This window comes from Berghia stephanieae, chromosome 1 (genome assembly GCF_034508935.2).
Source record: "Berghia stephanieae isolate SIO BIC M18660-M18661 chromosome 1, UCSD_Bste_1.3, whole genome shotgun sequence".
NCBI lineage: Eukaryota > Metazoa > Mollusca > Gastropoda > Nudibranchia > Aeolidiidae > Berghia > Berghia stephanieae.
This window is the reverse complement of record NC_088360.1, coordinates 81444879-81457378: the sequence shown is the minus strand read 5'-3', so window position 1 is coordinate 81457378 and position 12500 is coordinate 81444879. Positions and strand designations below refer to the sequence as shown.

The following is a 12500-nucleotide window of genomic DNA, read 5'->3' as shown; positions in this document are numbered from 1 at the left end:
GTTGTCGCATCAACGGACGTTTGCTATAATTTCATGCTCTCTAAGTCTGCAACGAACAGTGTGTCGACCATTTCGTGTACCTGTAAACTCTAGCGCAGTTTCAGTCGCCGTCCTAAAACAATCCCGTAGATGTAGGGTGCGTATAAAACTGTCCTCATCTTGTGTTGTTACTCGTGGTCTGCCAGTTCGATTTCGGTCCCTTACCGTTTGTGTTATTTCAAATCGAGCCACTAAAGAATATACAGTTCTCCTTGTGATATTAAACATTCTTGCAACATTGGTCACAGACTGTCCAGTTTGAAGATGACCAATGGCACGTTGTTCTAAACTAAGTCGTGGCATCGCGTAGATTAATGGATGGTATTTTGTATTGTGTTTTCCTGCCTTGAAAATAGTTCAAGAAGACACGAATGACAAAAAAAATAATCTACACACTTCCTGTCCACAGTAAGGGGCTAAAAGGTTATTTTAGCACGTGCGCGACGTGGTGAGCGAATTTCAGGTCAAAAACAAAAACATCGACTATCGGTACACAGAAAGGCTAATGGTAGAAAACTCAATGGAAAATCATTAGCCTTTGTCAACTTTTGATCTCAAGTATATAACACAATGACTTAACTGAAGTTTTATGTTTTGACGAGTTTCTGCATCAATATCACCCCGTAATACCGTTTTGAGACGTTGGGTCACAATCTCAAACTCTAATACTTCCTTCTCCGCTATCCAAATACGACATGTTTACATTGTCGACTATTTATGTGAGTTGATACATTGTTGACAGATTCAACTGTGTCATTTTGGCAAGATCTAATGACTGATTATGTCAATCACAAATTATTAATCATTAAGTCAGGTAAAAAGAGAAAATTATCTGGCCTCTCGGTGGATAATGAATCAATATTCTCAAGGACAAATTTATGGGTTCCGATAGCGCAATGTGTAGTAGTAGTGGTAGTAGTAGTAGTAGTAGTAGTATATAGTAGTAGTAGTAGTAGTAGTAGTAGTAGTAGTAGTAGTAGTAGTAGTAGCTGTAGTAGTAGTAGTGTAGTAGTAGTAGTAGTAGTAGTAGTAGTAGTAGTAGTAGTAGTAGTAGTATGTAGTAGTAGTAGTAGTAGTAGTTGTAGTAGTAGTAGTAGTTGTAGTAGTAGTAGTAGTAGTAGTAGTAGTAGTAGTAGTAGTAGTAGCAGTAGTAGTAGTAGTAGTAGTAGTAGTAGTAGTAGTAGTAGTAGTAGTAGTAGTAGTAGTAATAGTAGTAGTAGTAGTGGCAGTAGAACCGAACTGTAGTTTTATTTAAATGTTAATGATAATGACGACGCCTATGGTGATGATGATGATGAGGAAGAGGAGGTGGAGGAGGAGGAGGAGGAGGAGGAGGAGGAGGAGGAGGAGGAGGATAAAATGTTAATAAAAGAAAATGATATTTGTTGTATCCAAAAAAGACATGTTATAAAGACCTGTGTATATAATTTAAACATTACAATAAATATGTAAAAAAAACAGAAGTAGGTAGAAACAAATATCAAGAACGCGGCGATGTTTACCACTTTAATATTAACACTATAAATATAACCAATAATAACCAGCAAAGCGGATATGGCGTGCTGAAACCGAAATGTACTTAATTTCAGGCCTACTAAAAGATTCTCAATTTCAAGAATGTTAAATCAGGCCGATTATGACGCTCGGTTATAAGATCTGCAAATGTGTGCAGGTCGGTTGAAACAAACGGCACTAAATACTGTTATTTATTAAACTAGTAAAAAGCCCGCAATTTCGCGGGGAAAGAACTATTTTCATTCGATACTGTACTCACTATCATTTAATGAGGGCAGATTGGTAAACAACGTTGTCTGTGTAATATGGTATATCTTCGGTTGATTTTTCTGTGTGGCCCAACATGAAGTGTAGTAGTAGTAGTACCGCTGACCCGTGACACAGCAACATACAGTTGTCCGTGTGTGAATACCGGTTGTGGTAAGAAAATCCCCACCTTGCTTAATGTCTGCCCCTGAGACTAGTTAATTGTCATGACATATGACAATTTTACCGGAAACTGTCTTCTATTTAGAATAAATGGTAAGCCTGAATCCGTTGTTGTCGTCAGATTGATTCTAGGGATAAACACTATGTCGCCAGCTCTACTACCGGTAATTATCTTGGCTTCTAATACTTTTGAACCTAATTTAATTATTAACAAACGGGTGCCATTTAAGAGGCCTGATTTAGGATTTATATTTCTAAGCAGCATGACTGACGTGTTGGCTTTGCACTACCTTTCAATGATTAACAAATCACAATGGCGGCCGAAAATCAAAACAATGGTCAAATTAGGAAATTTTAAACTTTCACAAATCTCTCAAGGTTTGTTCTAGAGTTTTAAAAATACTTCTATATAATGACAAATTGAATAAATAAATGCCTGACAAAATATCAACGGTGAAAATACAAATTTAAAGAATACTGGGGATGTAGGAGCTTTCGGAATGTCTCCCCTTTACTTAACTAATCCTAATAGAAAAAATGATGACAAATTGAATAAATAAACGCCTGACAAAAGATCAAAGGTGAAAATACAAATTTAAAGAATACTGGGGATGTAGGAGCTTTCGGAATGTCTCCCATTTACTTAACATATGAAAAAACAAACACCCTAGCACATTTAATAACACTTATGACTAACCTCTCGAGCTAACCCTAATAGAAAAAAACAACTCTCGTACTGCTTTGCACTACCTTTCAATACTTAAATCACAATGGCGGCCGAAAATCAAAACAATGGTCAAATAAGGAAATTTTAAACTTTCACAAATCTATCAAGGTTTGTTCTAGAGTTTTTAAAATACTTCTATATAATGACAAACTGAATAAATAAATGCCTGACAAAATATCAACGGTGAAAATACAAATTTAAAGAATACTGGGGATGTAGGAGCTTTCGGAATGTCTCCCCTTTACTTAACTTATGGAAAAACAAACACCCTAGCACCTTTAACCCTATTTTTATACTTGGGGGCCAAAAAGACCCCAGGGGTGTCTTTTTTATTCATAAAACAGTCAATTTCTGACGCAGAGAACTGAAATTTGGTGACTTTTCCTAAAATCACGTGGTCCATGACCATGCCAAATTTCATGCTTGTCACGTGCATAGTTTACTCACACTGAGCATGCTCATTTGGAATTTGAGATTTTCCGATCTGGGGGCCAAATGGCCCCCATGACTTTCAAAGAGAAAAATACAGAAAGTACTATTTTCTGATTTGGGGTCATTTGGACCCCATGACTTTATAGAGAAAACGGAGTAATATTGGTCGAGCCCTGGCTCTTGTTGGTGGTTTTCCCATGCTAGGGACGAGTATGAGACCTATGCACATTTGACCCGCGATTCCTCGAAGTCTTTGGCTAGGGACTTGAAGTTTATCTATGGTTGTCATTCGTATTATAGGGTGGGAGGGGGGGGGGGTCAATTTTGTTTTTTATTCCATCCCCTTTGTTGTCCTTTTTAATCTCTGCTCTCAACTTATTAGTCCGCTCATGTTAAAATCCACTCGACATCTATCGTCTTTTGACAATGTGAAATTATAGATTTTGTCGGTTTAACAAATTTTGATCATTCTCTTTAATAAAACACAAAAACTCAACACAAGTTTAATAGATTTTGTGCATAAAATCAATTTTGAACATTTTCAATCAGCCCGACATGACACAGTTTAGAGGAAATAAGTAACAAATTTTCATGACTTTCAAACCGGATGTTTTTCTTACGCTTGAACGATTGTCATTGTGTTCCCTAACTCTTATGTAAAGATTCAAAATCTACACTCCTCACGGATCCTTTTATAATAATTCTATTCATTCCAAATAGACGTTCTTGGAAATTGTCAAGACATGCCTATACCCGTATTAGAATAATTGACAATAATGTCATAAAATAATAAATCTGCTCTTTCTTGGGTCGTCACGGTTTTGATTATGAATTTAGAACTGAAACCAGCAACAAGCTGGCGTGGGCTGAATGAGCAAACAAAAACAAACAAAACAAAAGAAACGAAAAACTATTTTTTAAAAAAAAACATAACAAAAAAACAAACAAACTAATACATAAATAGAATGGACAACATAAAATAACAAGAATCTTATGGCGGCATAACACAACGAGAGTCATTCCGTTGCCCATCACACGTTAAACTTAAATCAAAGTTGTCTAAGTGTAACAAACAGTCATGGGATAAGTTGGCCTGGGATTATTTATATACTTTTGTTACTAATGAAATAATCCAGTAGTGACGAAAAAGTTCGAAAAGGTCTTTATCAGCACTGACGAACAGGCCCTGTGTTCGACAGTACTGATCAATTGCCGGTGGTACCTCTTATTTAGTACTCAGGCGCTGGCACATATCGGTCAGTACTGACCAATGGCCCTAGCCTAGAGAAAAAAATACTAAAGATTTCAACAAAGGAAGCTCTCTCTTTCATTTCATTTCACAATTTTCAATATAATAATAATAATAATAATAATAATAATAATAATAATAATATAATAATAATAATAATAATAATAATAATAATAATAATAATAGTAATAGTAATAATAATAATAATAATAATAATAATAATAATAATAATAATAATAATAATAATAATAATAATAATAATAATAATAAATAATATAATAATAATAATAATAATAATAATAATAATAATAATAATAATAATAATAATAATAATAATAATAATAATAATAATAATAATATAATAATAATAATAATAATGATACTAATTTTTATTAGGCCCAGTGCAGCATAATTTAGACCACACAATGGATGGCTGATTTTTAAAAAAAGCAACATACAAACCAGTTAGCAAATTCATGACATTATGGCTGAGACATAACGCAGTCATTCAAGCTATCAATTTAGTTCACCTAGATATTGAAAAACGGTACTAGAAAATAAATCACTTTTCATATAAGAAGTTACAAACAAATATGTGGGAAGGATTTATATATGACGAATGATGCTTTGTTTGCACTGCTGTTGACATGCCTTTCAATCTTGTATGCAAATATCATGCATTGTTACCTTATTATGGCAATCTTCTATATGTTTGGATGTATGAGTGTATGTGTGTGTGTGTGTGTGTGTGTGTGTGTGTGTGTGTGCTTTGCATGTCAAGGTTAAAGATATATGTTTGTACATCACACATACATGAGTGCATTTAAGTTGTTATACTATCTTTACCACGTGTATCATTATTGTAATCTTTCAATCAATTTAATATTAAGGGTATTCAAAGGATTTTATCCTATGTCGCCCTACACCATATGTTATATGTTATGTTAAGGTAGGGTACTTACAATAAGAAAAGATAAGCAAGACACGAAAGTAAGGCAAGTATTGTAAGAAACATTAAATTGAATATTAACACTTTCATTTATCCAGTATTGTTTCATCATTTCATATTTGGCGATTCATTCTAGCTAGTACTACAATCAGAAAATTAATGATAGATCTACTATCAATTCATTTTTATTACATAGGATAAGCATAAGAATCATCTTCATTCGTCACATTTCTAATGAAAAAAAAAGTAAAGAGTTAGTACTTACTTGGATGTTTCTTGATTAGAGTTGATGAAAAAGTAGGTAACTGAAACTGGAGCTCATCATATTGGACAGCAAACAGGAAACAAAATTAACTTAGTCAATTATTGTAGATGCCATCTACAGTAAGTTGTGGATCATATTGACACGACTATGTCACTAAATAAATAGATGCATGATGTCACAACAAAAACAACATGTTTTAACCCCATACATTTAATGAGAAAATATTATTTTAACTGAATTTTCCATAGTAAAATCATGGGGGTCAAATGGCCCCCAAATAAGAAAAAAGGACTTTCTAGTATTTTTCTTGTTGCAAGTCAGAGGGGGGGGGGGGGCAAATGGACCCCAAATCACGAAAAAGGACTTTCTATTTTAGTATGAAAATAGGGTTAATAATACTTATGACTAACCTCTCGAGCTAACCCTAATAGTAAAAAAAAAAAGAATCAAAATGGCGACTGAAATACCTTCATGTGATCAAGTGAATAATATCCCTATGAATGCCACGATTTGCTGAAAAATGCCAACACACACACACACACACACAAACATACACGCAATTAGAACATACTACTACATAACAAAACTGATCACCGCTAAATCAACAACACAACGGAAGTAATAATAATACTTGATGTCATAAATAGATGACGCAAATTGACAACTTTTTACAGTGTCAAAATTAGTTGATTTTGAGAGTCAAGTGTCGTCGGTACATATTTTATGATATTATCTGTTTGAGTCAACGAACTTTCAAACTGACTTTAAATTATAAAAGGAAATCAAGTTATCTGTTTATCTATCTGTAAAAAATACATTTCTAATTCTCAAATCTTTCAGTAGAGTTGTGCGCCGTATCAATTTTTTTATTGACTCAAATAAGCACAATGTTCTCCATAATGCTATTTTTTTTAAAGAAAGGATTTTGTGTAGTTTAACTTGATAGCAGGTGACAATATTTTTAAAGAGAGAAAAAAATGAAATCCAAGTGCCGGCTCATTGAGTTATGCGAGGCAGTTGGCGACAGTATTTCTTCTAAATATCTAAGAAGAGAAAAGTGTTTTGATCTTAAAATAGGCATACTTTATTTCACAATGACACAATGGGATAATCTCGAATGACTATCGTAAGCAAGTATAATCGGACTAATGGAGTGTCACCGTGTCAACAAAGATGTCTGCTGCGTGATTTCCGCTTACTCAGAGGCGATAAATCATCTTCTCAAGCACGCCTCCGTCCAACGTATTTATAATAAACGTAAAGATTCATTCAAAAGGGATTTCAGATAAAGGGATTTAATAAGATAGTTATTCAAATTCAGGCTTCATCATTAGTTTTCCTTTAATATAGAATTTAAATTATTGTAGAGTAATAGTAGGGAGGAAAAAAAATCCTTTGGCAATTTTGAGTGTTCTTGCTCTTAAACAAAGCGTAAGCAAAAGAGAGTATTGTAAATGTTGAGTGTTTAAATTTCAGAAAAAGTAATCATGACATTTAATCTTATGAAACAGTTGAAAAAAATGTTAAGGACTTCTCAAAAATGAATAGGTATATTTATTGCTGCAAGCGTCTATTTTCTTTCACGTGACACTACTCCCCAACATGGTGCTTTTCCCCCAACTTAAATCTTGACAATTTTCTGCTTTTCATGATCGAAAATGTCCCAAGTCATTTAGCATTCTATACTATAAAGTAATCAAAATCAAAATCATCTTGCATTTTTAATGAACGAAATAGAATATTGTAAACTTTTTAAAAATCAAATGTTAACATTTTAGGAGTACTGCTCAAGGGACATAAAGAGCGCTGCCGCTTCCAATTGCAAATATTTAATAAGAAATGGCTGTTTATAGAGAAATCCGGTTTACAGGAAAATTCCCTTTTTCGAGGATGTATACGGTTGTCCTAAGTAACTTGACAATGTCTTTTGTCATTGACAGGGGCGGCAGGTCTTACAAATCATAGAGGATGTACAAAACGGGCAAAATAGAAGACAAGATATATCCACAGGACAAGACCTCTAATCCGTCAAAGGTCTGCTTTTTACCCTGTACCAACAAACGCGTACATGCAGGCAAGTGGAGGCTATTTCGGACATTAGTGCCTCTTTTTCAAGTTGTCTTTGTAAAACTGGAGAAAAAAAAGCAATATTCTGTTACAATAGCAAGTCATAATTTCCAGGTTGGTATGTGGATGTACATGTTACATAATGGTATTGATGTCATTTCGCTTTGTGTGATGTGAAAATTACTTACTTTTGTGTAAGAGAAGGAGATGTTACAATTGAGGTGTTGTCTTTTTTTATCATTTTTAAATTCAATAGTTATCAAAAAATTAACTTTTCAAATTTTATCGAATTTGAATATTCTAATTTGTTTGCTTGTTTATTTGCTTTTAATGATTTTGACCACATTATACCCTATTTCCCGCTTGAAAATCCCACATTGTTGATTGAAATTGATATCTTGCTGTTTAAAATGTTGCGTAAATGTTACGTAGACACGTTCCAACTGAAGTCAATCTGACTTTGTGGGTTTTTTTTTTTGCGTTGCCAGCCGTATGTGTGAACACATCTCATTGCCTTTTTTCAAACGGATTATAAACGGTAAAAGTAAAGTATACACCGTTTTGTGCCTGTAATTATCGTTTGCCATTGTCTTGCTAGCCAAAACTGGTGTGCATTTATTCTGTACTCGGACAATACATCAAAAAACATTTTTTTTTCAATTTCAACAAAAAAACAACTTATTAGTCAAATTCGATAAGTTCAATTTACCCTCAACTTTTCTAAAATTCATTAATACGGATCTCAAGAAGATGTCTCAAGTTGTGGGTCAATTTCATTGTTCGATATTTGGAGTAAAGACTAGACCAGTATGAAAATAAAACGTTGTTTGTCATAAAATGACACGTTTCACTGAAATGTCTATAAACCTTGAGATGCATAGGTTACTATGGAGAGTTTTGAAACTTAAGTGCAAAATGTCTTTAAAGTTTTAAGGCCTTGAATTCCAAATCTATTCTTTGACAAAGCCTGCTAAACGTGGGTGACCAAAACAGAAGAAGAGAAAGAAGTAGGCTGCTTTGTACTTTCTGCTTTCCTTATTGAAAGCAGTCGAATTTATTTCATTTTCATCGTCGATGCATTCGTATTCAACTGTTAAAGGTTAATTTGTAAAACGGTACACACGACGCAAAAGAGAGCGTGGTTCTGAAAAATTACACACTGTGATTTTACTATGATGCATCTAATCAATTTTAAGAAAATAATCATTATCAAAATGCTTTTAATCTTTATGACATTAGCCTAACATTATTAACCACTATGTATTCTGATCATCACTATTAAATTTGTCATGAGTTAGAGAAATTTAATTTGTTGAATTTGAATTCTCTTTAAAAATGTGTCCATCAATCGAAGACAAATTGAAAGAGTATTTGGGGGGGGGGGGACCAATACAATCTAAATATGATTTATCAAAAATCCATTTTTAGTACTGGCGACAAATGTTTTAGTTAAACAAAGCACAGCTTCGCGAAACAAATTTGTATTGTTGTGAGTTATGTCATCAGATATATTAAGTATGTATTTTATTTTACCCTTTAAAATGTAAGCTCAATGTTCTTTTCGCTTGAACTGCTCCTTTACTACCACCTATGCTGTTTTTTCTTTGTTTTAATTTTTTTTCGTTGCTTTTTATTTCTTAGTTTTTCAATAATTAAACTGATGTTGCCCAAATAATCCATAATCTAGTTAGCCGCTTTAGTCAAATATTTCTGTTCTTTTGGCCACATTGTCCAAAATACCCTTGTGACTATTTGGTCACCATTGACAAAATAATTGCTCTCTATTTCTTTTTAACAATTTTTTTAAAAAAAGTTCGTCATCGTTTTGTTTGAAGACCATAATACATTGTTGCTTGGTATAAATTCATTAGTTGCAGTATTTGTAGTTATCTATTTCTATTTTTCCTATTTTTCTAAAACCCCTTTCTTCATTTATAACAGAATTCCATCGTGTGTAAACTTAAAGAGTTCGCCAGGAAAGTGATTCCACGTTAAGTTAGTGATCATTGTTAACTAATTAATCATCCTTTACCTTCTTACCACTTTCAGTTCTCTGGTGGAAATGGTATCTTGGCTTCTACAATGCTCTGGAATATTAGTTGTTTTGTTGTTTACTTCAGGTGTGTACCAACTATCTATCTACCTACCTATATATCATTCTACCTACCTACCTACCTACCTACCTACCTACCTACCTACCTATCTATCTATCTATCTATCTATCTCTCTCTCTCTCTCTCTCTCTCTCTCTCTCTCTCTCTCTCTCTTATATATATATATATATATATATATATATATATATATATATATATATATATCCATCACTCTTATCCTGTTTGCTTTTCTATTCAATCTAATTGGCGCACGAGCCTAACAAAACGCTTAAAATATTACATATTATGTAAAACATCTAAAGTTGAATTATTAAATTTCTTGCTTCTGTTATTCATTGGATGAGTAACGTATAATGTTTGTCATAACATATTAAATATTTAGACATGAATGATATCAAGAAATATACATTTCCTCTGCATCAACCCATTGTTATCTCAATAATCTTCTTGATCAGTTATTTCAAATAATCAAACATCTGTCCACAAATATTACACACAAACTGCTTATGACTTGGAGAACACAGTCACACAATAGAAGGAACGAAGTTGACGTCACTCAGCTCTTTGTTATTGTTTTTAAACAATCTGTTAGTGATTAGCTTTCGCTAAATTATATCATTCCGACTATAAAAGATAACGGTTACACTCAGTCTTGTGTATTGTATATTTAATTAGGCTGGCGAATGTTGGGGGTATTTTACCTAAACGCATAGCATCAGTTCTGTAATTTGACAATTCTTTGTACTCATTACTCTGATAAAATACATTTTCTTTCAATTTAGCGAGACAACCTTTAATCTCATGCCGAGTGATTAAAATGACCATCAATTGACATGTCATATTTTAATGTGTGGAAGGCCGAGTATCCTTAAACAGGCAAATAAATCGCCTATTACTCTCGGAAATAGCACAATAGAATTTTCAAATAAAGCAAAAAACCTTGGCGTCATCATTGATAAAGATCTTTCCATGACAAGCCATGTGAATAACACCATACAATCTATGTACATAGAAATGAAAAAAAAATAAGCAAAATTCGTAATTTAATACCGAAGCATATAACAGAACTTTTAATTAATTCCCTGGTTTTATCTAAATTGGACTATTGTAACTCCCTTTGGGCGAATTTAGCTAAAGAAAAAATTAGCAAACTTCAGGTTGCTCAAAATAACGCAGCCAGGCTCATTGTACGCAATAACAAAAAATACCCGTCAGCAACTCTTCTTCTCCGTGAGTTACATTGGCTTCCTGTGGAAAAAAGAGTTGCCTATAAGATTTGTACTGTTGTCTACAAATCCCTGAGCACGAACAGTCCCTCCTATATTAAAGACCTTCTAAACATATATGTCCCCAATAGAAACTTGAGGTCAAGCAATGACCGATCAATCCTTGTCAAACCTAAGCCATTGCGTAAAATAGGTGAACAGTCTTTTCAATTTTCGGCCCCCCATTTTTGGAACGCTCTCCCATCACACGTGAGATGCTCGGATTCGTTGACAACGTTCAAATCTCGCCTAAAGTTTTATCTTTTTACGTCATAATGTTGCAATATTATTTTCATATTTTGTTGTTAAATTGAATTCGTATCACGTTTCCTTCACAGTCTAACTGTAATATGTTTTGTTTTATATCACTGTAAAGCGCTTAGAGCCTGTGACAACGGGGTAAAGCGCTATATAAATGCCATTTATTATTATTATTATATCAGTATCCCTGTTGTTCAAGTTTATTTATAATAATATTATATAATTCCAACTGTTTATTTCAGGGAGCCATGGACAGACCGGTAGCGGTGGATCCAACATTCCTAATGACCCTCTCTGGCCATTGTTTGCCGAGTTGTTGTCCACACAGGCTGGCAGAACAGTTCAGGACATCAACATTCTAGGTTTTTCATCTTTAACTACATTTCCTTAGTTAATTAGCAGCTTTACCCCAGTCTTAATTGCCTTTATCTAATTTCGGAGTCTCAAAATTTTCTCTATATACTTAACTCTTGTCTGTTCTGGTTAATCCAAGCGTTGCAGCTTGAAGCTAGAAGAAATGAATAATAACAGTTGAACGGAATGGAAGCTTCAATTCAAATAACGAAAACAGACAATGTGGACGTTTTGAGTTTCCCCGTTGTCAACAAAAGGCGATGAATGAAATACAAAAGAGGAATGAGAAATGGGAGAATCAAGATTGAAGCTCCCATCTCATTTGAGAATCCGATCATGATATAGGGGCACGGGTGCTCCACAAAGAACGGTTCTTGCTCCCTTTCCTTTTTTCTATATATACAAATGACTGTGTAATCAAGTTTTCTAATATCATTATTTTAAAATATGCAGACGACACAGCAATTCACGCTTTATTCTCACAAAAATTGATGTTGTAAACCACACACAATCGATATCCAAATTTGTTGATTTGTTCGAAGAAAACCATCTCCAGCTAAATCTGAAAAAAAAAACAAAAAACAAAAGAAATGATCATTGACGAGAAGTTGGAGTGAACAAAACGATCCACCTATGTCATCAAACGCTTAAAACGAGAATGCATTTTTAAAGAAAACTCAATGGGATGAATTTGGACAATACGCTGCTTTTTCTGTTTTGTGACACATCAGTGTACTGCTACTGCTATGTACTGAAACTATGTACTGACACTTACTTAGATTTAGCTATAATCCCATCTTTTAAAGGAGATTTAATGTTCCCAATCATTGAGCT

General features: G+C 33.6%; 1 protein-coding gene and 1 long non-coding RNA gene across 3 annotated transcripts in view; one reads left to right on the top strand and one right to left on the bottom strand.

Annotated features, from left to right (window-relative positions):
• The window catches only part of LOC144958845 (uncharacterized), a 155131-nt gene that overhangs the window by 39310 nt on the left and 103321 nt on the right, over nucleotides 1–12500 (bottom strand). The window lies entirely within an intron of this gene.
• Nucleotides 7528–12500, top strand: part of LOC144958767 (uncharacterized) — a 12206-nt gene continuing 7233 nt past the window's right edge. The window contains exons 1-3 of one of the 2 annotated variants that reach the window (XM_078890966.1): nucleotides 7528–7786; nucleotides 9722–9792; nucleotides 11555–11674. In XM_078890966.1, the coding sequence (XP_078747092.1) occupies nucleotides 9735–9792; nucleotides 11555–11674 (178 nt within the window). In that variant the 5' untranslated portion in view covers nucleotides 7528–7786; nucleotides 9722–9734. Of the gene's footprint in view, nucleotides 7787–7818; nucleotides 7894–9721; nucleotides 9793–11554; nucleotides 11675–12500 lie in introns of those variants that run through there. The other variant, XM_078890957.1, reaches the window with a different exon arrangement.